Source organism: Toxorhynchites rutilus, chromosome 2 (assembly GCF_029784135.1).
Source record: "Toxorhynchites rutilus septentrionalis strain SRP chromosome 2, ASM2978413v1, whole genome shotgun sequence".
Classification (NCBI taxonomy): Eukaryota; Metazoa; Arthropoda; class Insecta; order Diptera; family Culicidae; genus Toxorhynchites; species Toxorhynchites rutilus.
The window spans coordinates 196045025-196070945 of NC_073745.1; the positions used below are offsets into that span (position 1 = coordinate 196045025).

At 40.4% G+C, this 25921-nt stretch overlaps 1 protein-coding gene across 7 annotated transcripts in view; it reads left to right on the forward strand.

Annotated features, from left to right (window-relative positions):
- Nucleotides 1–25921, forward strand: part of LOC129770824 (cell adhesion molecule Dscam2) — a 388958-nt gene that overhangs the window by 81081 nt on the left and 281956 nt on the right. For all 7 annotated transcript variants that reach the window (XM_055773919.1, XM_055773924.1, XM_055773923.1 and 4 more), the window contains exon 2: nt 2759–3220. In XM_055773919.1, the coding sequence (XP_055629894.1) occupies nt 3169–3220 (52 nt within the window). In that variant the 5' untranslated portion in view covers nt 2759–3168. The remainder of the gene's footprint in view (nt 1–2758; nt 3221–25921) is intronic.

Here is a 25921-nt window from a genome sequence, read left to right on the forward strand (position 1 = left end):
GTCCAAATTTTTTTTTCTCTCGCTGCCGAAGTTTGAAGTGTTGAAACGCTCCGGGGGAAGTTAGAATATAAATTTTTCATAAATCATGACACTGTGTGCTCGCTGTGCATACGGAGCAAAGTTTAAGGCCGGAGCTTCTGTATGTAGTGCGATGTGCGAAAACTGGAAGGATCATATAATCCACACACAAAAAAAAATCTTAGCATAAATTTAGGACTGACATCAAACTTCCACATGTCCCTTGGCTGCCTTTTTTCGCGCAGATATTCTCACTCTTTGGGGGGCGGGTGTTAGTGGTGCATGAATTTATAACACGACTGTTAACACACTTATGTACACATTACCTCTGCCCAGGTGTGGCCGATATTGGCGTGGGTCATGGAAACTTTAAAATACATCGGATTAAGACATTTCAATACGATGGGAAAACCTTTTTGTGATGTTCATCAATATATGATAGAAAACTGATTTGCGCAACAATTTTATGTTCTGGACAGAAAAGTTTTCTGGAAGTAAGAAATTTCCAGAGATGCAAATCACATGGTCGCCAGTACTTCTTGTTTCGCAACATGCAGAGAGCGGTATATAATAGCTCCTGTCCGGCACATGTGCTCTCTGTATGCTATTCCGCATTGCCGTGATACATGCAGATGGCGCTTGCAGTCCCACTCAGCTGGTTACTCGGCAAGTTTGGACTGAATTGAAAACGAGAGCCAATTGGAAGTTCAATTAGCATTGAATTATCGTCGATCTGTCGATGAAGCGAGAATTGGAATGTTTTTTTTATCACTGAAATACCTACACTTTGGGTGTCGACTACTTTAAATATTCAAATAAACAAAGATAAGAGCTATCAAATCCGTTGATCAGATTGAAATTGAACTGTAATAGCATGTGTATATGGATGTGCTATATTAAAGTGATTAGAATTTCATCATAACAGTAGGGATAACCAGGCATACCATAATAATATACATTAAAATACTAGCTGATCCGGAAAACGTTGTTCTGCCGTAAAAATCATTTCAAGTGAATATGTTGGGTGTTGAATAAACACATAGTTGATACAGAGTGGCACATAAGTCACGCAACGCTCTGTGAAGGAAAAAAACAGGAAGTGGGTTATATCTGTGCTATAACCGCAAGGGTGACGTAGGACTATCGTTGATTTAGTTATCATTTGTTTTGACGTAGAACTACGTCTTTCATTATGGGTGCCAAATCAGAAAACAGGTCTCGTTTTTATGAAATAAAGTTAACGTTAGTAACTAAGATTTGTTTGATATGCCTCACATCATAATCCCATAGTCTGTGTATGGTTTAAATTGATGAAAATTGGAAGCATTCCCATTTCCTCATACATTTCTTCTGTGCATTTGTGTGCTTTCCCGAACAAGGCTGCCAATAACGAGCAACTAATCGACGAGCAACGAAGGGGAAATCGTAGGACGTAAAGTCTCCGTGAACAAAGGAAGAGAAGAAGAACGAAGTGGAATATTTGCCTAGAGTATAAACAGTGTATCTCGATGAGGCAAACTTTCATTTTTCGTAAGGAAATCGACTGAACAACATCGTACCTGGGCGAGCTGGACGGCGAGGGATCGAATGCCTTTCTCAAGGCAATGGAGGAGTAATATGATGGATAAAGTAAAGTTTTCCAAAGGCCTTTTTGAAGGTTTGAGACGAATGAACTTAAGAAGTTTAAAGTCTCAAGCAAGAAGGGAAGGCAAACTTTCAGTATCATTCTGTATTCAAAGCATTGAATATCGCTTTTTCTTCCTTGTTTTGTGTCATCACATGTCTTCGTTTCGGATTGAGCTGTGGACGCGACCAAATTACTCAGCCGTTGATGGCTCTGGCATTGCAATCATTGCATCAAACTGACGCCATTGCATCAAGGTTCTGAGCTACACAATTGTGTGGGGAATCATCAAGCTAGGCTATCGTCAGCTCAACAAGAAAATGAATGTTCTGGAATTTTTTTCAGTGATTTGGTTTCGCATGACGGTAGGAAAACTCTCTCCACAAAGGATGATAGCTAAGCTAATCTAGACTGGCAATATTAACAGAAAGTGCTTATGTAGAGAAGAGCGCAAAACGGAGATAAGTGTGTGTATATTTAGTTGCTTCAAGCCATCGATATATGGATATTTGTATGCGTACGCGCGTGCTTCATAACCGGTACGTAAAAATAGTACATCTTCGCCACGCTGAACCCCCATATGTATCTGCTCCCGTGTGCATTGGCCCTGTAACGATGCAACAATCGCCTAATTGTTTTATGCTATGATTGACGATTGTTTGGTGTTGCAAATTATACAGTCGTAATGATAGATATAAACAAGGAGGGGGTATAGCGGGAGGGAAATATTTACGGTATTAGTAATGAATCTCTGCTCGGGCAAATATTTAGCCTTTTTCCAAGCAGTTAACACTGTTTGTTTTCTGTTATCAATTATAAGCATTGAACTGATGCTATGGTGAAGCAGGTGTTAAGGTTGTGCACTAAAAAATTTTTTGGGGAATACCAAGAAGTTATTCAATAATTTATATTAAGTTATTAATTTATTTTGGCTCGCGTGCCAGTGGCAAAACTGCTTTCAACTAGGATTGCATTTGCGCTAATCTTGATCATAATGAAGCAGTGCTGCAGTGTTAAGGTTGGTCAGGTTTTTTCATACTTTTCATTGATTACTAGAAATGGTTAGTTAAACAATTTTATAACATTTTCTCTTTCCTTTCTGTATTCTATTTTCAGAGTTATCGTCCAATCGAATTCATCAGTACTTCAAAGGCTTCATCCAAGCTGTCAATGCTGTAGTATCAAAAGTAAAACTTATTGCTTGCATTGTGATTTGCGACGGTGTTTTGGCATATATTGGTGGTACTGCATAAGTGAAACTCTTTAATTATTCAACAGTAAAGAAAACTTCCTTTAATTAAAGACGATGAAAAGATGTTCTGAAAACTAGTGTTGTTGAATGTTTGACATAGCGGGAAATGAAAATAATTTTGTGCAGTGGTAGGTTAACAAATTTTGTTCAGTGAGTAATGTGTGAAATCAGATCTAAGAATTGCATCATGCATATCGATCATTCGGAGGAAAGCCTGTAAAGGTTACAGAATTTCGAATTCATCAGTCTATGACTGTGTCGGTGCAACATAATAATGGATGTACACGGCCTTCTAAAGGCTGTCTGTTTGTTGTACATTTTCAAAGGTGAGTATTTACCGTAGTTTGACCTGAATATGAAATTACTTTTTTTTTTGCTCTATGTTGAGAATGTAGAATTCATCTAGAATGTATACCAGGAACAATCGAAAATAACGATTAGCTAAAGTCACACCCAGTCACCATGTATTTTAACCAAAAACCGCTTTGTCAGCGAGTACTTCACAAACAATTCAAAACAGGCGAAACCCAATTAATGAAGCGGTTACTACTTTCTGTGTTTCTCGCATTCAGTTCATTCAAAAATGCGATATCCATTTTCTCTTCAGTGAAACACCCGATGCAATCAGAAGTCCTCACCACCCAAAAACGGAACCTAAAGTACTCGTAAAAGCTCACGAAACTATTTTTAGATCCACTTGCCCCTGTTTCGCAATACATACAGAGCAAAAGTGCAGCAGTGCTTTTGCGCCGGGCGCATATACATAAATATTCTCACACCCTCGATAGAAATGGGCCACAACATCGGAAAACAACAAGAATTTTCTCAGCTTCATGCACCCGAGAACTTCAAGTAATGTAAATTCTACGCGAGTGTGCATTTTTTCCCCATTAGTTTAGCAACTGCAACTTCTACCATCCATTCGTGGAACCGTTCGCCAGGGTAAACCTTGCTGGCTACCCGGGAATTTCATCAAAACATTCTTCCCGTACAATGAGCTAGGGAGATGGGTGGGATGCAGAGGGTGAACCACCTTTGCTTCTATTTGAATAGAAGGGTTTGTAATGTGGGTGTAGAGGTCTGTATTCCATCGGATTAATAAAATATATTAGTTGTGTACAGCGTTTCCTTCGGAGCATATTTTAGAAGTAAATTCCAACACAACAGCACTTGCAGCACTCGGTAACTTGAGCTCCAGAGCTAGCAAACAACATGAATATGAACAATGGCGAATCCGAAGGGACGGTCCAAACACTACCCCTTATCAACTTTGTGTACATGAGCATGCTCCATCAGGCTGCATGATGACGACTGATCAACATTTCCGATAGGTTTATTTGGCCTAACCTCAGCGTTACATCTGCATCATCGATAACTATTGATGATGGAAATTATTACTTATTACTTATTATTACGATGGTCAATATGTGGTTATCTCTGGAATCTCTCAAAGTAGACTGGCGCAAATAGCTTTTCCTTTAATTCAATTTAATGCAATTTATTTTTATAGAAGCTATAGTGTAAGGAAAAATCCTTTTAAATTCCTACGATACGCGATGTAATCAACATTGCCCTCTATGTGAAGAATTATAGAATCTGGTGTTCAGAATACGACCATAATAAGACTACAAGATTATTCAATTCATTTTATTCATTAATTATTATGGTTTTGCTAAAGCTGCTGATCGATTCAATCGTTTTGTTCTCGCAAAACACAAAGTGAGGGGCTCAAAATGGAAGGGTTGTAAGTGACATCATCGATTTCTCTACATCGACTCTCTCTTTTGATCACAACTTAGCTGCAAACACATTCTCAGCTGTATCTGATAATGTAAAGTAGGTCGAAACCTCATGCACCGGATTCTACAGCAAATGCAGTTGAGTTATTAACTAAAGAAAAGCCTTCAGAAAACAAACGCAGCGCTGCTCTTGAGTTTAATTTTCATCAGCGCGCGCTCAAAGAAAACTTGTATTCTCTCTTGGCGCGAAGAGCACAAAGTTCATAAGCACGACAGCACAAAATGTACCCGGTGCAGAACTCAGATAGAGGAGATGTGTCTAAAACGCGCCTGCCGGACAATTTGATCCGCCTGATTTTCTCGTGAACCAGCAAGGATAGAAATGCAATGGTTATAGGCAATTGTGCTAGTCAATTATAGAATCCTACCATGCAAGTTTTACATTTGTAACATGCTATAAAAAAATAAGAAAAATAATTTTCTTTGGAAGCGATTTTCGATGTAATTTTCTACATCCTTTCTATAAGGTTTTTGTTGCATGAAACCGATTCAAAGGCGATAACTATGAGTCATATTTATTGAGTCCAGTTCCCAGTGAATATCTCAGATGAAGAAAACGATAAGAAATTCATTCATTTTCTTCTCAATTTGATATCAGCTTACCACCGGGCAGTACGGCATACTCTCGATCGGGACAATTTGCTGGCATTCGGCCGGATAACATTCTCACGAGAGAAATAGATTGTATGTGAGGGATGCTAGGTGATTTTTTCAAATATCTCTACATGACACGAATAAATGTCTTCAAATGTAACCGTAATGACCAAAAATGATGTTCAATAAATCACACAAACAATTGTTTTCACATACTTTGAAATGACCTCAGTATGTTTTCACAAAATTAAATGTCTTCAAAACTAAAACATGTCTTTACATCTGGCATCTATATTATGTGTTTAGAGAATGTAGGAAAAAAGAGCGCGGACTGGAGAATTAATGCACGAATACTGGGAGAACACGCTCACCGGAGAAACGGTTTCTTCTCTTCGCTGGTGGGCATGAAATGAATAGATTGATGGAATCTCTCATCCATACGAGCTGTTTCTCTGAGCTTTAGAGTCTCTGAGAGAAACAGCTTATGAGCATATTATTCTCCTGCTGGGCCATTTAACAGCGTATGATTGGAATATAAAATTTGGGCACCTTACAAAATAAAATTTGTAGCGCTTATTCAGTATCTAAAATACAGAACGATTACAGATGACTGAGGGTTAACTAATCTACGTACTAACGTAGTTGTTACCTTAATTTTTAAGAGCACGGTCAAGATATTAGGCTGTCAAAAAAGTCCTGCGGTATTTCCGCGAGTTGTCGTTGTAAGCGCGTAGTTCTAGTTGTATTCATTGTATCGAGTCATACTATAGCTTGTTGGAAAGGTATTTTTGCGCGCTATAATATAGTCCTTGACAGTGTTTTGTTTGGTTAAGTCGTTCGTGAGTTATAGTGTCGCAAATATGGAGCAAAATAAAGAGAAAATCCGACATATTTTACAGTACTACTATGACAATGGCAAAAATGCATCTCATGTTGCCAATAAAATTAGTTCAGTTTATGGACCCGATACAGTTTCCATTTCCACCGCACAACGATGGTTTCAACGTTTTCGTTCTGGTGTAGAGGTCGTCGAAGATGCGCCACGCTCCGGAAGGCCTGTCGTCGAAAATTGCGACAAAATCGCTGAAGCCGAGAAAGACCGGCATAGTAGCAGCCGTAGCATCGGCCAAGAGCTGGGGATAAGTCATCAAACCGTTATTAACCATTTGAAGAAGCTTGGATTCACAAAGAAGCTCGATGTGCCACACACGATGACGCAAAAAAAACATCTTTGACCGTATCGACGCATGTGAATCGCTGCTGAATCGCAACAAAATCGACCCGTTTCTGAAGCGGATGGTGACTGGCGATGAAAAGTGGGTCACTTACGACAACGTGAAGCGCAAACGGTCGTGGTCGAAGCCCGCTGAAGCGGCTCAGACGGTGGCCAAGCCCTCATTAACGGCCAGGAAGGTTCTGCTGTGTGTTTGGTGGGATTGTCAAGGAATAATCTATTATGAGCTGCTTCCCTATGGCCAAACGCTCAATTCGGACCTGTACTGCTAACAACTGGACCGCTTGAAGGTAGCGTGCTCATTCGCCAGAGCGCATGTGTGCGCAAGGAGTGGGAGCTCAACTGGGTACAAAAATCTTGTTACACATCAGCACCGGGTTGCATTCTGAAGACTGCCCCTCAAGTGCAAACTGATCCTACAAATCCTCTCTTTGCAATTTAAATTACAACTTGTAGAATCACTAACCAGAAATAGAGCTAATCGCATGCTGAGCATACAAATGCTTCATTGGTTGCTCTTCAATGAAAGATAGTTCCTCCATCATGGCTCCATAGATTCCGGAGAAGTGTACTAAATCAAACTCTTTACGCTGTCATTTTTCGCTCAGCTTTCTTTATATGTGTCTAATTCAGAACTTCAAAGTTCACGTCTTGTTTTTAAGCAGTCCAATAAGAAACGAGAAAAAATCTCTCACAGCCTTGAAAAAGACCGTTTGAAAATTATAAAATCCAACCTTTGTTCCGATAAAAAAAACTGTTGACTGGTCACCCCTTTCCACGAGAAAGTTCAATCATGGAATTAAAACCAACTCTGTACCAATACTGTAGGAAAGTAATGATAATGGAAATGATTGTGTAGGGTTGAAGAATAATGATACTGTGGATTGAAGTGAATCTCGAATGAATGTCATTACTGGTAGTGTAAAGGCGGATGATCGTGTAAGGGTCGCTTGAAAAGGTTGTGAACTGGCTGAAGCGAGTCTTTGCAGTTCATTCGCCTCTGGAGTGAAAATCGCAAATTACATCTATTTTTATAGTCTCGTCCGGTGGAATTTTTGTGAAAGAAGTAAACTTAAGTTGCAAGTATTTCCCTTCTAATTTGCTTCTATGCGTTAGTGCATGCCCCATTTGGAGTGATTGATCCGTACTTTAGCCGAGCGAGGAACCTTTTTTCGATTTCACCCGAAAGTCAACATCCTCTTTTGATGAATTACTTTGTATTGCAACCAGGATGAGAAATAGTTTTTTTCGCAAAATATATGCCTGCTGAGTTCATTCTGTTTTGTTGTTGTCATGTTGTCACCTCATGCAATATAAATAACATTCTCACAACTCTGCTTCTTGTGCATGCGATTGCTGTAATCCGTATATTCCATGTCCCACAAAGTGGGACACTCTTCCATCTCACCAATCCGTTTCTTAGTACCTATTTTCCTATTCATTTTGCTAAGAAAAATACCTAAACTACAATTTTTAACTTATAACCAATCCTCATTTGACAGCACATGAAAACAACAACAGTGTGTGCGTGTGGGGGAGCTAATAAATTCTTTCGAACATTCGCGTTTTCTTATTAAGTGACGTTCAAGGGTTCCATCACAGAACTTTTCATTGATTGATTTTCTGATTGGTTCTTTACAATTTCCTTCTACTGTAAATTTCCTAGTATTTCTACCAAAATTCGTCATTGTAATATAGATTCATTTCCAGACACAATTTTCGCTCAAGATTCTTGATTCGCTTGCATATAACATTTTTCTCTGTTACATGTAATACATGTTTGATGTCTGGATAGTTGTCATGCTTGGTTGAAAAAAGGAGGAAGAGGTGTCAAACAATCATAGAAACATTTCTGGTACTCTAAAATCCTTACATTTCAATTTTGGTTCAATTCTCGTTTTATGCAGAAATTTGTGTTTTGTTTGCATAGGAGCCCCCACATTTTAGCAAAGGGGGGTGCTTTAAATCATCATAGAAACATTTCTCGTACCTAAAAATCCTCACATGACAAATTTGGCTCCATTTACTAGATTTGTTCTCGAGTTATGCAAAAATTAGCGGTAAATGAACTGAAAAGTTTAAAGCCTCTTAAAAACAATGAAGGAGAAGACATCGAGTCACCGCAGCGTTTGGACCGCACCAAATTTCACGATCGAGCTTCCTCCGCTTCCATTAGCCGAAACTCTCTCAGTGCGGAAGTTCCAGATAAAGATGGATGGATAAAGATCGGAATCTACCCTGTACAAATTCCTGGGCCTTTACGAGTACCTTCCATTTTTACGTGGCTCTCTCAGCTCTGTCGGCAGCGGGATCCATTTGGAATACTTCCGTCGGTTGAGCTCTGTCGGGTTCCGTTACTCGTTCAGCAAGCCAGAGCGTATTACAAATCATGAAAAGTGAAACGAACTAGCGGGTATCATCCCCGTATTTCTCGCAGGCCGGCGAGTGAAGTTCATATGACGGCAAGACGGACGAGGAGGTCACACGTCCGAAACACTCGCAGGACAACGAGAGACATAAGTTTTATCAACTCTTCTGGCAGCGGGGCCCTCTCAGACTGCTTCTGTCAGTGCCGCAACTACTAACAAGCTCGAAGTCCGATCACCAAGGCCATCGTTACAACGCATCACCGCATCACAGGCTCAACGTTAGCCGTCCAATGGAACATGAACAGTAACTTCAACAACTACTTCGATATCAAAGTTCTGGTTCAAAAGTACTTCCAAATTGTATTAGCAATTCGAAAGTCGATAAAGCCAATATCACGAAACTAAAAAAACTGGCAAAAATGCAAACCCTGTGGTGATCTCCTGAAATGAAGCTTCAGTTCAATCGAGGAGGAAAGCCGTACAGGCGGCCAAACGAATACCCGTTGGGCACCCTGTTGAGCTCTATCGCATGGTTTGGAATGTAGGGAAACGCTACGCAGTGCAAAAACGAACGGAAGAGTTCATCGATTGTATCTATCACTTCGACTGAGCTATTGCGGTGAGTTAATGCCCTCTCGGGGGAAAAAGAAATGCAAGGGCAATATCCTGTCCGTGATGAACGGGTTGACCCTCGCAGTCGCAAAAGCCTATCCTGAAGATTTACCAAAAGTAACGTTGTCGAGACAGATACGATTCGGCTATACAACATACTAGATGTAAACTAGGATTGGGAAATCTTTATAAAAAGATCGATCTTGTCACATCGATTTTCTAAACGGCATAGGAATCGATCCACTGATTAAATCGGTACCAAAAAATCGATCTTTGCCGAATCGATCTTCGAAAAATCGAAAGCTCTTTATTCCAATTTTTCTACATAGGAATGTCGTCTTTCCTTTAAACAGGGAATAGAAATTTAATATTTCTGTTCAAACATCAAAAGCATTTTTTTGTTTCTCATCAATTAGGCAACAACAAATTTCCAGATGTCCAGAAAAAAAAAACTTTTCTCAGGGGGCCATCAGCGAGTCATTTTATTAAATAAATTGATTGGAGAAGCATTTTTAGTAATTCAACAACTGGAATCTGCCCGGAACCCAGCTGACAACGATCCTATAAAAGCCAATCGTGCCATACGCATGTCATTTAGTCGAAGCCGATTCTTGATTTTGGTACCAGTTCTCAAAAATAACCTTTCGTCTGGAATTGATGTCAACATTTAGTTCAGTTATCCTAAGAGCCACTAGTTACAGTACATCCACTCAGTAGAGTAGAGCAGTTTTGTCTCTGTCAGCATTTGTACGGAAGTAAATGTATAAGAAACGATCCAAATGTTGACATTTTGTTTAAACAAATTTTAATGTGGTCTTTGATGTGAATAAATTCGATGTATACTGAAAAAGAAATCTACAAAAAGTTTTTCTAAGATCGAAAAGAACTAAAGCAGAACTAAAAATCGATTTTATTAATTTTCTCGAATACAAAAGATTGATCCAAAAAATTGGAAATCTGAATGGAAAAGATCGATCTTCTAAAGATCGATCCGAGATCGCTCAATCCTAATATAGGCCCCATGTGCAGGAATATTAGGTGGAGCAGATGGTACAGTTTGCGAGCGTAGTGTGCGTGATAGCATGCGTTGCCACAGCTACTTATCACATCGTGACGTCAATATTTGTGTTTACATTCAGTTGCCTTCCACATTCATGTGAAAACGCTATTTCCAGCAAGTTTTTGACGTGGGCCTGCGTCAAACCGGAATAAATGGGTGGTAAAATGAAAACCTAAACACAGAACATGCAGGAAAAAAATTGAAGATTCCGAATGGTTATAACTCGATTTCTTAATAGATCGGAGAGATGTTTGCATCAATTGATAGGAAATATTTCTACGCATCTATCACATTAACCCTTTGCGGTCGTTTTAAATTTGGACATGGGTGCCGTACGGGTCGGAATTATTTTCCCTTGATAAAACAGTGATACATGCAAGGTTATGAAAAATAAACATAGTTTTGTTTTTTTTTGTATATATATATGCATATATATATGTATTAACTTAACAATGTGTTTTAATGTGATGTTTTTGTATAAAAATTATATTTTATAATTCATCTTCGTGTGAAACCTTCGGAACAGTCTCCAACAGTAAATCATGTGAAGTATAATCAATACATAAATTTATTTTTATTATCCGTTGAATATGAGACACTTTTGCCATTGACGCTATAAATGTGTAATTAATGCCACCAATATGTATCCGAAGAGATCAGCACTTTTCACTTTTAACAACTAGAGATTTTTTTACATGGCATTGTTCAGATGACATAAGACACTTATGCAAACAATTATTCTGCTCTTTGAAAACAACTACTTAAACATAATTTAAACCAGTAATGACTCAAATAATGCTTTCTGCGTATTCTTTAGATAACAAAGATTTTGTCGCTTGAGACACTTATACGATCAAATGACATGATACATTTATGCAAACAGCAGTTCTGATACAATCTTTTCCATCACTCCAAAATATTACAATGGCTAAATTCTGCTGTTATCATTTTTGGCCCACATTCCTATGCAATCAACGCACTGTTCGTTGTCTTGTATGGGTGATTACTTTGTTTGATGCTGAGTATCGTTATCTATTACTCATAGAAGCACCGTATTGATTCGTGAGCAGGTTCACTAGACATCACGCTTCGTTTAGGAAAAGCATAAACTGATACTTGGTTGAGTAAAATATAAGATTAGCATTGTTCCTTGCTGTGGTGGCTGAAAGCAGACAAACGACCAGAACGGTAAAAAAGGTATGGTGGCTGAGAGCCGACAGACGACCACAAAGAGTTAATTAAATTTTATTTTTCCTGCAACAAGCAATTGATTGACTGTAAGGCGGCTCGCACACCGTAGCAATAAGCAACTAGCAAACTGCAATGCGTACTATATAACAGGCAACATATTTTGTTGTTTTTCGCATACCAGAGCAATAAAAACCCCTGACATTATGCACACAATCGGCTTAATGTACGAAACTTGTCAACATATGGGCGATAAGTTGCTCTTCAACCGACACGCTGTGTTGCTAGCGACATGTGTTGCTCTATAAAGGCGACAGCGATATCGTATTGCGTCGGTGTGCGAGATCAACAAAAATTAAATGGAAAAATCCATTGGCGATAATATTGCTTATTGCATGTTAACAGTTGCTAGTTGCTTATTGCTGCGGTGTGCGAGTCGCCTAAAATGTCAAGCACTATCTGTCACCGATAATTTTTTAAGTCATCGGTCACAATATGTTGTCTGTGTCAAATAATATCTGTTTAGTGTGTAAGTAAAATTTTGCTTTGTTGTGACTGGTCTAATTGTTGTTAAATGTAAATACCTTGACAAAAAAATCGATGTAAACCGACTAACCCGACATCAGGCCGACGTGGTTTGACATCAGGCGAAAAATCCTGACAGATGTCCTTCCGGGAGGAAATGGGAGCAGGATCCGGAGCCAGGAAACGACAATGAAGTTGAAAAGTTGGAAGAGAAATTTGTTGAGAAAGATAAATTGTGGAAAGATAGTGAGTTGAAAAGCGACATAGTAAAAAGTCGTACAAGTATAAGGAGAGTGACTGGTAGAGTGCAAGTATGGAAAAGTTCACTCACTCATTTCTCCACACCTGATTATAAATCACTCTTGTATCTGCTTGGAATTATCATGACGAAAAGAATGCAGCAAGCAATCGTGAGATGGCCCGATTAATCAATTTACACTATCCCACCATCTTCATTCGGGATCGAAAATGAATATAACAAAACAAAGAATGGTAAACAACATTCAATAAATGAATATTCCTTTGGAAGGATCGCACGAAACAAAACCACGAGTGCGTCAAAATAGACTCAATCTGCGTGTATGTATGATTTCATTTTCCCTTGTACTCCAATGAGGTACATATAGAGGTGGAGCAGTAAGCGAAGTGTATCTGTATTGGCAAACAAAATATCGTGTCTCAATTATTTGCATTCAATATGGAATGTATATGGAAGAAACAAAACAATGTTGAAAGTACTCACGGTTGCATGATAATTTGAGCCAAAATTCGCATCAAATCATTCAACTGGTTGTTTTTTAACAGATGACAATTATATCATAACTTATTTCGATTATTCATTTGATAAAAGGTCCAGAGAGCAGTCGTATGCATAGTTCTGGAAAACAGTAACATTTTCGGTTAAATTTTGATTAGTTGGCGATTATTATCTCACAACATACGCACCGAAACTGAGAGCCTTCGAAACGTCAACTCCATAACGGTAAAATAATGAAACTTCGTTTGTTTCTATGAACGTGGGTGAGTGAAAATGCCGCATGGAAATATCACTTTTATCCGTCTTTTTCGACGAGATTTCACTAATATTCACTCTATGCTATCACTCTAGTCTCATAGTCAGCGGGAGCTCTACAAAAATTAACGTTTTTAATTGATAAATTACTTCCTGAAAATAGCATTTTCACATGGATGCGGTGGGCAATCAAAGAAAAACACAACGACTGACGTCACTATTTGCGAAATAGTTATGGCAGCGCATGTTATTTCGCTCAAAACTCGACCATCTTCATTACCTTTTTTCCAGGACATTGCTTGTACTCTTTTCCTTGTCAGCATTTAAGTGCACATCAATCTACCATCCCGTTCACCAATAACTTGCGTTAATATGGTCTTTTGCGTTGGCTTAGATCGTTTCATGCTAGAAGCAAAAAAATGTCATTGCAATAGTGCACAGGAAACAACTCGATTTCAACTATCTACCTATATTTTACTGCCGCGATCGAGGCTCAATGATTGCTATTTGAGTGTAAAACGAATGATTTTACGGAGACACTCGCTGGCTATAGCAAAAGTTTCCAATTTGATTCTCTCACCATCTGACGTCATGCCGAGAGGCAAATGAGGGAATGCAAAATTCTCTGAGAATAGATGAGCGGAATCGAAACAGTATTTTTCCGTTAAAATCGAGAATGAACTTTGCGAAGATGATAGGTGAATGTTTTCTGTCTCAAATAAAGTGAGGCATAAACGGAGAATAGAAGGGTGTGTTTTATCTGTGAATGAGTGTTGTTGAAAGAATTTCGATGCGATTTTGTCCATACCTGGTAGAGTGTAGTGAAGATGTTGAGAGCAAAGACCATCTTCTGACCACTTCAATAGGACCCAGAGCCAAACCATTCGTTCGTGGGCTCTGTATAGGAACTCCGGCCACCTACCACCACCAAAGCGATATTCTTGCGAGAGCGACCTCATTGCAAACGGATGACGACGAGTTCATCCGTTTGGACTGACAGCAGGACTATTCATCTATCCACTTCTTCTACTTGAAGTAAATTACTTGAATTGAAGTCTTGGTTTGCATGCACCGGCATATAGTCCAGATTGCATTTCCCAGATTGCCTCTGGGAAATCTACTCAAGAGTATTGGGCGGAAATCAATATGGCAACACAAAAATCAGTAAAAAATTGCATTTTAAGTTCAAAAACAAAGGAAAATGGAACTCAGCTAAACAATTTTTCCACACTGTAGTCTCACTGTGATATTTTTTTTCCTTCTTTATTAAAGAGATTTTCAGCCAAAGGCTGGTTCATCTCTACCACTGTGATAATGATTGAAGGTGGGAAATGGAAATCTACATTTCACAAGTGTTCCAATTCCCCGAAAATGTCTTCGAGATATCTCAAAATTTAAGACTTTCTTCTATTCACACCTTTCCTTCAATATGTTGTAACAATGGCTTCGATTCTATAAAAGTCCGATATTCAGTAGTTTCCTGATATTGCACATGCCCCAGAATCGTACCGTAAAACGAAGAATTAAAAGAACGTCGTTTGCATTTCCATTTCATGTGTGTTGGCACAAATTTCATAAAGAGGCAGTACATACACATATGTGATACATACATAGCTATGTAGCATAGTTCTTATCCTTCGTGATTTTATTCCTGCAAATGATGGCGTATAGCATTTGCTATGTATGTGCAATAAATATTCAGCATATCGACAAGCGATAAAAACCAATGCTTGTTGCAAAGACCGTAGCGCATACAAAGTGCGGGAAGCTCAATCAGAAAAGATTCTTCTGGCATGCTGGAGGTGGGTGGTGGTGGGTGGACAGGTGAAAAAAAGAGGAAAGGCGGGGTTCACAAGCAACCAAGCAACGGGGGTAAGTGATTATTTGCCGAGCGTTTCCAAGCATCATCCCTGGCTGGCTTCGAGTATTACGTTGATAGTTTGCTGTTGAGCAATGTGCGCTCCCCTTTTCCTAGTAGATTAAATAAAAATGCAAGTTGTGCGGAAAATTAAATCACGTTCAGAAAGGCTGTAAAATCAACCATCGGTGAAGTAATTCCGGAACCCATGGCGGATGGAAAAGATGAGTTTGTGCATTTATATTGGTTCTAAGAAAATACTGCGTGTTTGTTTGGCGTTTTTGTAGTAGAAAATATTGATGTTACGTTAACCAGCTAGTGCCAATCTCTATGATTCGATATTTATAGAAAAAAACAAACCTTGAGGCAGAGCTTGTGATGAAAAAACTTTTCAATAATTTTTCACTTACAAGAACTTTGAACATGTAGTTCTCTTCTGCCTTCATAATGAGAATTTTTGAAAAACACAGCGAGCTGCAACAAATAGACTCAATCTGCGTGTATGTATGATTTCATTTTCCCTTGTACTCCAATGAGGTACATATAGAGGTGGAGCAGTAAGCGAAGTGTATCTGTATTGGCAAACAAAATATCGTGTCTCAATTATTTGCATTCAATATGGAATGTATATGGAAGAAACAAAACAATGTTGAAAGTACTCACGGTTGCATGATAATTTGAGCCAAAATTCGCATCAAATCATTCTGCAACATTGATGTCAACTCAAACACATAAAGTGATGCTACCAGTGCTTCTCACACTATTTGGGGCAGTCGAGCATCACAAATCGCGTTGAGCTTTAGGGGGGTCATCACGTTAGGTTGTAGTCATGGTAAAACTACTTCAGCATCGGTTACGTTTGTTCGTTGCTTGTTCAGCTCATAGGAATTAACTTTTTCAACATTCATGCATGGTTACTCTGATAGAATAATAAATATGTCTTTATACTTTGTACTTTTTTCGCAGTTTTTGGACTGGGCGCTGTCTGAAACAAAAACGGAATGATAGTCCCTGTCGGCGATCGATACACGCCGACCTTACGACGCGAGTTGGGTTGCCGGTCATTATTCGACGTTCTGCTGAACAGACCGTCCAAGACTTAACCAGAAGTTAGACAATGAAAATCCCGCGTAACGAGAACTCCAATGATAACTTCCTTGGAAGGGAGAGGTTTGGTTAGAACCGTCCTGCAGTACAGGCCAATTCTAATTCCAAGTTTGTAAGTTTCTATGTTCCACTTGCAGCACAAGTGAAACAGAGTAACTCAGGATTTGTAGCGAAGTGAAAGATGCAACTTAGTAAACTTCCTCACGCCGGAGGAAAACCTTTTTCGGATGTAGAGGACCCGAACGTACTACTTGAATATTCTTTGGATACTTTATTGATACTGATTATTTACATGCTTTGTGGGTTCTTAAATACTAAGATAATGGATTGTCAGCAATTTTGATGCCCCTTGCTTCCCAGTGTGAAAGGAGTTACAATTTCATTCAATAATATTTTGACACCCGGGAAGCAAAGGGCGTTCGAATTCGGTATCCCTTTCGAATCGGGAATATGTGTCCATGCTATACTTTTTATACAGTATGTTCTCTTCCAGTCGCTGGTTAGGTTAAACCGCGACGAAATCTAATTGCTGATCCTAGCACAACTGACCTATATCCTTACTCGCGAACGCGTGCGCGTAATGAATCAGCTCTTTGTAATCTGATCCTCCGCTCGGTCAGTGGCACGGCAGCGCGCTCATATTGTCGCTTTACAGCTGGTGGAAGGAAAATTGAACGAACGCTAACAGCTGATTTCAGCTAGCGGCGACAGTCCCTTATAATGTCGTTTATGCGAAGCAAATCACCAGCGTAATTAATTTAATTTGGCGTCGTTCCAAAGCATTCTGTAGCAAGCCCTCGCAAATTGAGAAAGGCGAATATTAACATCAGAAGAAGGAAGACGAATACGAAAAAATGAGAAAAAAAAAGGAAATGTGCGATGCCTTATGAGGCTGAAGAAATATAATTATGCATAATACATGTATGACAAATGAATAAGGGAACGGGGTGTACCTAAACCCGACCCCCTAAATTGTAGAGGCATGAAGTATCGTTACTTTAACTAATTTGCGCTGAATATATTTATATTGAGGAAGCTATCCTTGAACCGGAAATTCTGGTGGACCGCCGGATTGCGACAGGGTTCAATATGGAATCGTTAACTACGGAAAGGAGTGCAATGTAAAGTGGTTAATCCAACGTTAAGGAATGCTTTGATGAATTGGATGGATGCGGAAGCTCTTATCCATAAATCGTTGATTTTCATACCATTGGGTGAAGAGTGTTTGTGTACGATTAAATCGCACATAAGCGTTGTTGAATTTATACGTTATCTATGTATCTTTGACTATATGACTATTTGTTGGAGGTGGAACAAATATAAAATCTTCTGTGGCGGCAGTAAGTGTCTAGAAGAATAAATACATACTGATAATGAAGGAAAAATCTCATGTATTGTTGTTACGAGAACAAGAATAAATCAACCATCGTAAGTGGTTTCTACAAATCCTTTCAAACACATCGATCTTTTCCATAGCCAGTAACTAGTTAAAAAGAGTTGTTTTTCATGTATTTCTCTGTATAAGTGATAATTCTATACTTATACTCATCCACTTACACACTTACAAGAAGAACGTTCAGCAAACCTTAAAAATATCCGACCATTCATGCCTTGAGAATTGATTCAGATGCAACTTCAAACATATGATTACTAAGCCAACGGTGGCCCCACGTCTACCTTGCGGTATAACCGATATAACCCACTTCTAGTTTTTTCGATTCAATCATATGAAGTGGTGGAAAATATAATAGGTGTAAGGTTTCATTATAAAGTCATCTGTATGATAACCTATCATATATAATGCATATTAAAACGCCATCTCTGTGTGAGATTGCCTATATTGCGAACAATGAATGAAACAATGCTATCTGTCAATATTCATATTATTTTGCCGTGAGCGAACGTAAACTTTCATTGGCCGGTATTTGAGTGGAGAAAATAATAGGTATTTTACTATACTATACATCGTGACATGACTTTTAATACCAATTGTTTATTGATTTGCGGTTTTCTGTGAATGAAAAAAGTAAGCCTGTACTGATACACCAATATTTTATAATCTGGCTTTAAAATTTTGCTTTTGTTCACAGACAATGGGTCGTGGTAAACATTGCAGTCCCGATGAAAGACGGCTGATTATAAAACTGCGATATGATGGTAAAACTTTTAAAGAAATAGCAGAAACCTCGGCTGGTCACAGAACATGGTTAGAATTTCCCTGAAATACCGGAAGAAATCAGAAACACGAGAACGAAAAAGGAAAACTATTTCTATTGGTGAAAAAAATCTTTTCCTTACATCTACAGCCATCAAAAAGGAACATGGACTGGAAGTGACAACTAGAACAATACGGAACCGCATGATTGATTGTGAATACCGTGCTCGTGCTGCCAGAAAAATTCATTTCGTATCGGAAAGAAATCGCAAAAAAGACTAAAACCTCAAACAACATGGAACCAGCTATCTCAGAAATATGTTATGGAGGGATGAAACAAAAGTAAATTTATCCGGTGTAGATAGCCGTCATTATGTGAGCTGTTGCCAAACTGGATAGGCTTGGGATTAACGGCAACCTTCTTCATTGGTTCCAATCATACTTCACTGGCCGCCGACTAGCCACTGTCAATCCTCTCTATTTGCTGCTACGTCTGGAATACCACAAGGTAGCCATCTGGGTCCGCTGATTTTTTTGGTCTATTTTAACGACGTAAATTTGACAATTGAAGGACCACGACTGTCATATGCAGATGATCTGAAAATTTACCTTCGGGTTTGATCAACTGAAGATTGTCACTTCCTTCAGAGACAGTTGGATGCTTTCGCCGATTGGTGTATGCCCAACCGAATGGATGTAAACCCCGCTAAATGCTCTGTCATCTCGTTCTCACGCTCGAGAAAGACCATTTTGTATAAATATGTCTTGCGTGATTCAAAAATCGAGCGCGTTAGTGAAGTCAAAGACCTAGGAGTAATAAGGGACACGCACCTCTCATTCAAACCGCACATCTCGTTCATTGTCAATAAAGCGACCAGAACTCTTCGATTCATCTCCTGAATTGCCAAAAATTTTACAGACATCTACTGCCTTAAATCCTTCTACTGCTCTCTGTCTCGCTCTGTTTTAGAGTATGGTTCTGCAGTTTGGAATTCTCACCACAACAATGGCGTCAAAAGAGTTGAGTCTGTTCAACGGAGGTTCGTGAGATATGCACTCCGCAGATTGCCATGGACGGACCCTTTCCGATTACCGAGTTACGAGAGTCGGTGCCAGTTGATTAACCTGGAACTTTTGTCGGTCCGTAAGGATACAGCCAGAGCTCTGTTGATAGCTGAAATTTTGCAAGGACGCATCGACTGTCCCGTTCTCTTGGAAAACATAAACATCAACGTACGACCTCGAGCTCTCCGGAATAACGCGATTGCCCGTACAACGTACGAACTACAGCATGTTTGGTGGATTTAGTGGTTTGCACTAAAGTGGTTTGCAAACTACGACACTGCTAAAGACTACTGTCATCAGTATATTCATTCTGTAAACCATACGAGAAAATATAACACGTGTTTTTCCTTTACAAAAGTTTGTTCTCTGTTTTTCTTGTTAGGTCTTCCTCGTGACCCATCCGAAACCTCAAAAGGTTATGGGCCCAGGACGTTTAAGTGTCGAGGAATAGTTTATTCTATATAAGGATGGAGGAAGCGCAAAGTGATCGTTTTCATGTTGCCCTATTTGATGGATCAAATTACTCCGCTTGGAAGTTTCGAGTACAAGTGCTTTCGGAAGAGCACGAACTGTGGGATGTATTCAAAACGGAGCTTGGTGATTTGATGGAATTAGTGGAACAGGAGAACGACGATGCGGCGCAGAGAGCGGAAAAGAAAAAGTTACGTGACCATCGACTGAAAAGAGAACGAAAATGCAAATCGATATTGATTTCGAGGATTCACGATTCACAGCTGGAGTACGTCCAGGAAAAATCCACACCGAAGCAAGTTTGGGATGCACTGAAGCGCGTTTTTGAAAGGAGGAGCATCGCTAGTCGAATGCATTTAAAGCGTCAAATGCTTAGTATGCGGTTCGACGGTGGCCGATTGCAAGAACACTTCCTTTGTTTTGACAAGCTGTTACGAGAGTATCGTGGAACTGGTGCGGACATGGAGGAGCTGGATGCGGTATGTCATTTACTGTTGACTCTCGGACCGTCGTATTCCGAAACAATGCCGGAAGACGCCCTGTCAATGGAATTTGTGAAATATAGTTTGTTAGACGAGGAAGCGAAGAAAAGAAGTGTCAATTCGGAGAAGCTTGATTCCAACAGCTGCATTTTCCGGAGCGAAGCAATCAAAGAAGATACGGTGTTTCAGGTGCCAGAAAGAAGGACACAAGTTGGTCGATTGTCCGGACAAAAAAAAAAAGCCGTCGAATCAGAAAGGGCAACGTAATCCGAAGGCGAATGTTGCTGATTCGACCGATCGAGATGGTGTAAGTTTTGTTACTGTCAGTGGTCTTGGTGCGGAGCAGACACAACGAACAAAATGGTTCATCGATTCCGGAGCGTCAGACCATTTGGTTCGAGACAGAGAACTTTTCATGGACCTATATCGACTGAAGAAGCCGGTCGAAATTGCTGTCGCGAAAGACGGTGAGTCCATCGTCGCAGAACATAGTGGTACAGTGAAAGTGTTATCAATTGTGAACGGAAGAGGTATTGAATGCACTGTGAAAAATGTTCTCTTCATACCGTAATTGCGATATAACTTGTTTTCGGTGCTACGTGTCGAAAAAGCCGGTATACGTTTGGTGTTTGAACACGGAAAAGCGTTGATCTATCGTGAATCCGAAATTGTTGCCAGTGGAACGCGTCGCGAATCGCTGTATGAGCTGGATTTTCAACCGATCGGGCAAAGTGAAAACGAAAAATCGTTGTTGTCGTGCGGTCGGGTTCAGAATGACTTCGAACTAAAGGGTGTGTCACATCAAATTGCATCACGGAAAAAACGCTGTAGAAATTCGCCCAGTAGACCGATCCTTTTGAAAATTTTAGACAGTAAAATAAAAACTATTAAACAACTATTGGCATTTTCTTTTTATTCATACTTCGAGCCCAAGCCCGTATGCTCGCACCTTCCTCTTTACCCCGTCCATAAGGTTCTGTACAACGTCAGGTTGTAGTTTTTTTTGAACAGAAATCCATTTTCTCTTGAAGTCCGCCTCCGATTTGACAACTTTTGGGTTCTTCCGGAGAGCCTGCTTCATAATCGCCCAATATTTCTCTACTGGCGAAGCTCCGGCGCGTTGGGCGGGTTCATTTCCTTTGGCACGAAGGTGACCCCGTTGGCTTCGTACCACTCCAACACGTCCTTTGAATAGTGGCACGAAGCGAGATCCGGCCAGAAGATGGTCGGGCCCTCGTGCTGCTTCAATAGTGGTAGTAAGGCACTTCTGTAGGCACTCCTTAAGGTAAACCTGCCCGTTTACCGTGCCAGTCATCACGAAGGGGGCGCTCCGCTTTCCGCAAGAGCAGATCGCTTGCCACACCATGTACTTTTTGGCAAACTTGGATAGTTTCTGCTTGCGAATCTCCTCCGGAACGCTGAATTTGTCCTCTGCGGAGAAGAACAACAGGTCCGGCAGCTGACGAAAGTCCGCTTTGACGTAGGTTTCGTCGTCCATTGCCAGGCAATGCGGCTTCGTCAGCATTTCGGTGTACAGCTTCCGGGCTCGCGTCTTCCCCACCATGTTTTGCCTTTCGTCGCGGTTAGGATCCTTCTGAACCTTGTATGTACGCAGGCCCTCCCGCTGCTTGGTCCGCTGGGCGAATGAACTTGACAAATTCAGCTTATTGGCGACATCCCGGACCGAACTTCTCGGATCACGTCTAAACTGCTTAACTACGCGCTTGTGATCTTTTTCACTGACGGAGCATCCATTTTTGCCGTTCTTCACCTTCCGGTCGATGGTTAGGTTCTCGAAGTATCGTTTTAGTACTCTGCTGACCGTGGATTGGACGATTCCCAGCATCTTACCGATGTCCCGATGTGACAACTCCGGATTCTCGAAATGAGTGCACAGGATTAATTCACGACGCTCTTTTTCGTTCGACGACATTTTTCCAAATTTACGAAAAATTGACAGTGAAGCATGGCCAGCGTGATCTATACACTCTTATCTGATTATAAGCGAAAGCTGAAGATATAATTCCTAAAAATTAAATTTCTACAGCGTTTTTTCCGTGATGCAATTTGATGTGACACACCCTTTATGGCATCGTCGGTTTGGTCACATATCTGAGAAGAACATGGAAGTGCTTATTCGCAACGACATGGTATTGGGACTAAAAGTGGCCAAGAAGACAAAAAGTTGACAAGAAGAGGTTTTAGATCGTTTCGGGCTGTTTAATTCGAAATTTTTCGTAACGTTTATCGATGATTGGACACATTTCACAATGGTGTTTTTGATGGAATCGAAAAGTGAGGTACTCCGTTGTTTTGAACAATACGAAGCGTTGGTGGCAGCAAAATTCAGGAAGAGAATTTCCCGATTACGGTGAGATAATGGAGGTGAGTACACCGGTCAATGTTTTAAGAAATTCTGTGCGGAAAAGGGGATTGAGTTGGAGCTGACAGTCCCATACACACCTGAACAAAACGGTGTCAGCGAGCGGATGAACCGCACACTAGTAGAGAAGGCTAGGGCAATGTTGATCGATTCGGGTGTTAGCAAGGAGTTTTGGGGGCAAGCTGTGCAGACAGCAGCGTATTTGCTAAGTCCTACATGTGCGGTACAGTCGCCGAAAACGTCATTCGAGTTGTGGGAAAACAAGAAACCAGACCTTTCAAAACTGAGAGTGTTTGGGTGCTCAGTATTTGTACATGTGCCATCACAGATTACCCTTAGAAAAATCCTCGGTCGAAAACTACTAAATACATTTGGTAATGCAAAATGAGTAGAATGTACAAATTTTTTGTACATATTGTCAACAAACCCGCATCCCTACCAGAGATTAGTATATTTTACTCGATAACATTAGTAAGCTTGGATATTGTCATATCTGAAAATTGGTGAGAAAAGCGCGTATTAACCATTTTCATTGTTCCCATAAGGCAATACGGAGGTATAATAAGGATATAATTCTGATACGTGCATTTTCGGCGAGAAAATGTAGCCGATATTGGGCCTACGAATCATGGTTCTGCTTGACATATGTGTTTATTAGTACGGTCGAAAATGACTATAGATTGGTAGTATTTACCAAAAAATTCGTTATATTTACTAATGATTTCTCTCAGTGTAGGAATAAACTGAATTTGAAATCATGGCGTGGAATTTTTCTCGGTTACTCTCCAAATGGCTACAGAGTATGGGATACAGTTAGCCGTAGAATTGTAACCGCTCGAGATGTCGACTTTGTGGAGACAGAGATCAAGGGAAAGCGAAAGCCGTTAACTGTTGACCAATATATTAGAGTTTCGTTGAACCATGTTACAGAGGTTGATGAAGATACAGCTAGAAATAGTGATGATACTGCTTCATCTGGTCGACGTGTATAATAGCTTTGTGTATGATGAAGAGGAGGAATCTGTAAGACAAGTTCGTGAAGGTGAAGGCGTTGATGAAGGAGATGACAACGGTGTGGGTGAAGCAAAGCCACAGCGAAATCGTGCTCCACCTGCTTGGCATAAAGACTTTGAAATGAACTATGTCGGATTCGCACTGAATGTAATGAGTTATGTTGACAATATTCCGAGTACGGTTACGGAATTGAAGAAACGAGACGATTGGGACAACTGGAGAGCAGCTATAAAAGAAGAAATGGATTCACTTCGGCGAAATAATACATGGACTCTGACGGAGCTTCCGGCAGGCAGAAAGCCTGTTACCTGTAAGTGGGTGTTCCGCATCAAGCGAGGAGACGAAAATGTTCCGGATCGGTATAAGGCCAGGCTGGTTGCTTGAGGGTTCAGCCAAAAGCAAGGCTTCGACTATACTGAAACCTACTCGCCAGTGGTGAAGCTGGACACGATACGCGCGGTATTAGCCTTGGCAAATCGGGATCGTTTACTCGTTCATCAGATGGACGTACGGACAGCGTTTTTGAACGGTAAACTTGATGGAGAGATTTACATGACGCATCCTGATGGATTTCAGCAGGGGAAGCATCTGGTTTGCCATTTGAATCGTTCCATTTATGGACTCAAACAAGCATCGCATGCATGGAATCAAAGATTTGACCAGTTCGTCAAGAAGCTGGGGTTCAAACAGAGTTCCAATGACCACTGTCTATACATCAAAGGAAAGGAAAGAGAAAGAATCATAGTTATAGTGTACGTGGATGATATCTTAATCGTTGGAGCGTCGCTGGCAATCGTGAAGGGCATCAAGCAGAAATTCAGCGAAGAATTTGAGATGACAGATGCTGGTGAAGTCAGTTCCTCGGGATGACGATTGACAGGAACATCGAAGCTGGAATCCTAAAGATTAGCCAGAGAGGATATCTCGAGAGATTGCTGAGACGGTTTGAAATGATAGAGTGCAAATCAATATCTACGCCAATTGAGAATCGTCTGCGATTGAAAAAGGGAGTTGAGGAGCGAAGAATAGAGAAGCCTTACCGAGAACTAGTGGGGTGTTTAATGTATGCATCGCTTACGGCCCGACCGTACTTATCAGCAGCCGTGAACTACTACAGTCAGTTCCTGGCCTGCCCGAATGAAGAACACTGGGCACACCTCAAACGGGTTCGTCGATACGTGAAAGGTACACTGGATTATGGATTAGTATACAAGGCGCAGTTAGAAAACAAATTGATGGAGGTTTACTCAGATACAGACTGGGCAAACGACCTCATTGATCGCCGTTCTGTAACGGGTTGTGTATACAAAGTTTACGGGTGTACGGTCAGTTGGACTACACGGAAGCAGAGCATTGTTTCATTATCGTCTACCCAGGCAGAACTGGCAGCATTAGTTACAGCTGCATGCCATACGCTCTGGATGAAACGCTTTCTTCTAGATATAGGGCTAGAATCTGATGACCCCATCACGATTTTTGAAGATAATCGGTCGACGATCAGGATAGTAGAAGATGAACGAGATCATGGACGCTTGAAACAAGTCGACACGAAGTATCAGTTCATTAGAAAGCTTATACAACGAGCGGTGGTTGCAGTCAAGTTCGTTTGTTCATCAGAGCAGCAGGCGGATATTATGATGAAGGCTCTACCTTCAGCTTCTTTTGAAAAATAGCGATCGGCGTTGGGAATTAAACCTTGCTATGGTTGAGCAGGGGTGTTGGGATGGCAACCACTGCGCGGTTTGCCCCTACTGTTAAACTACGACACTGCTAAAGACTACTGTCATCAGTATATTCATTCTGTAAACCATACGAGAAAATATAACACGTGTTTTTCCTTTACATTAAAAGTTTGTTCTCTGTTTTTCTTGTTCGGCCTTCCTCTTGACCCATCCGAAACCTCAAAACGCCGGAGGTTTAGTTCTTTTTTTCTGAACTAGTCGAATTCGCTATATGTTTTTAGATTCAATGCTAGTTTTACTATGTGACGATCTTATGTGGTGTAACATTCATGTTTAGATATAAGTTACATTATTGGGGCCTTCAGAGTCTGTTGATGAATAAACAATAAACGTCCCATAACCAGCGAGTTCTCTCCA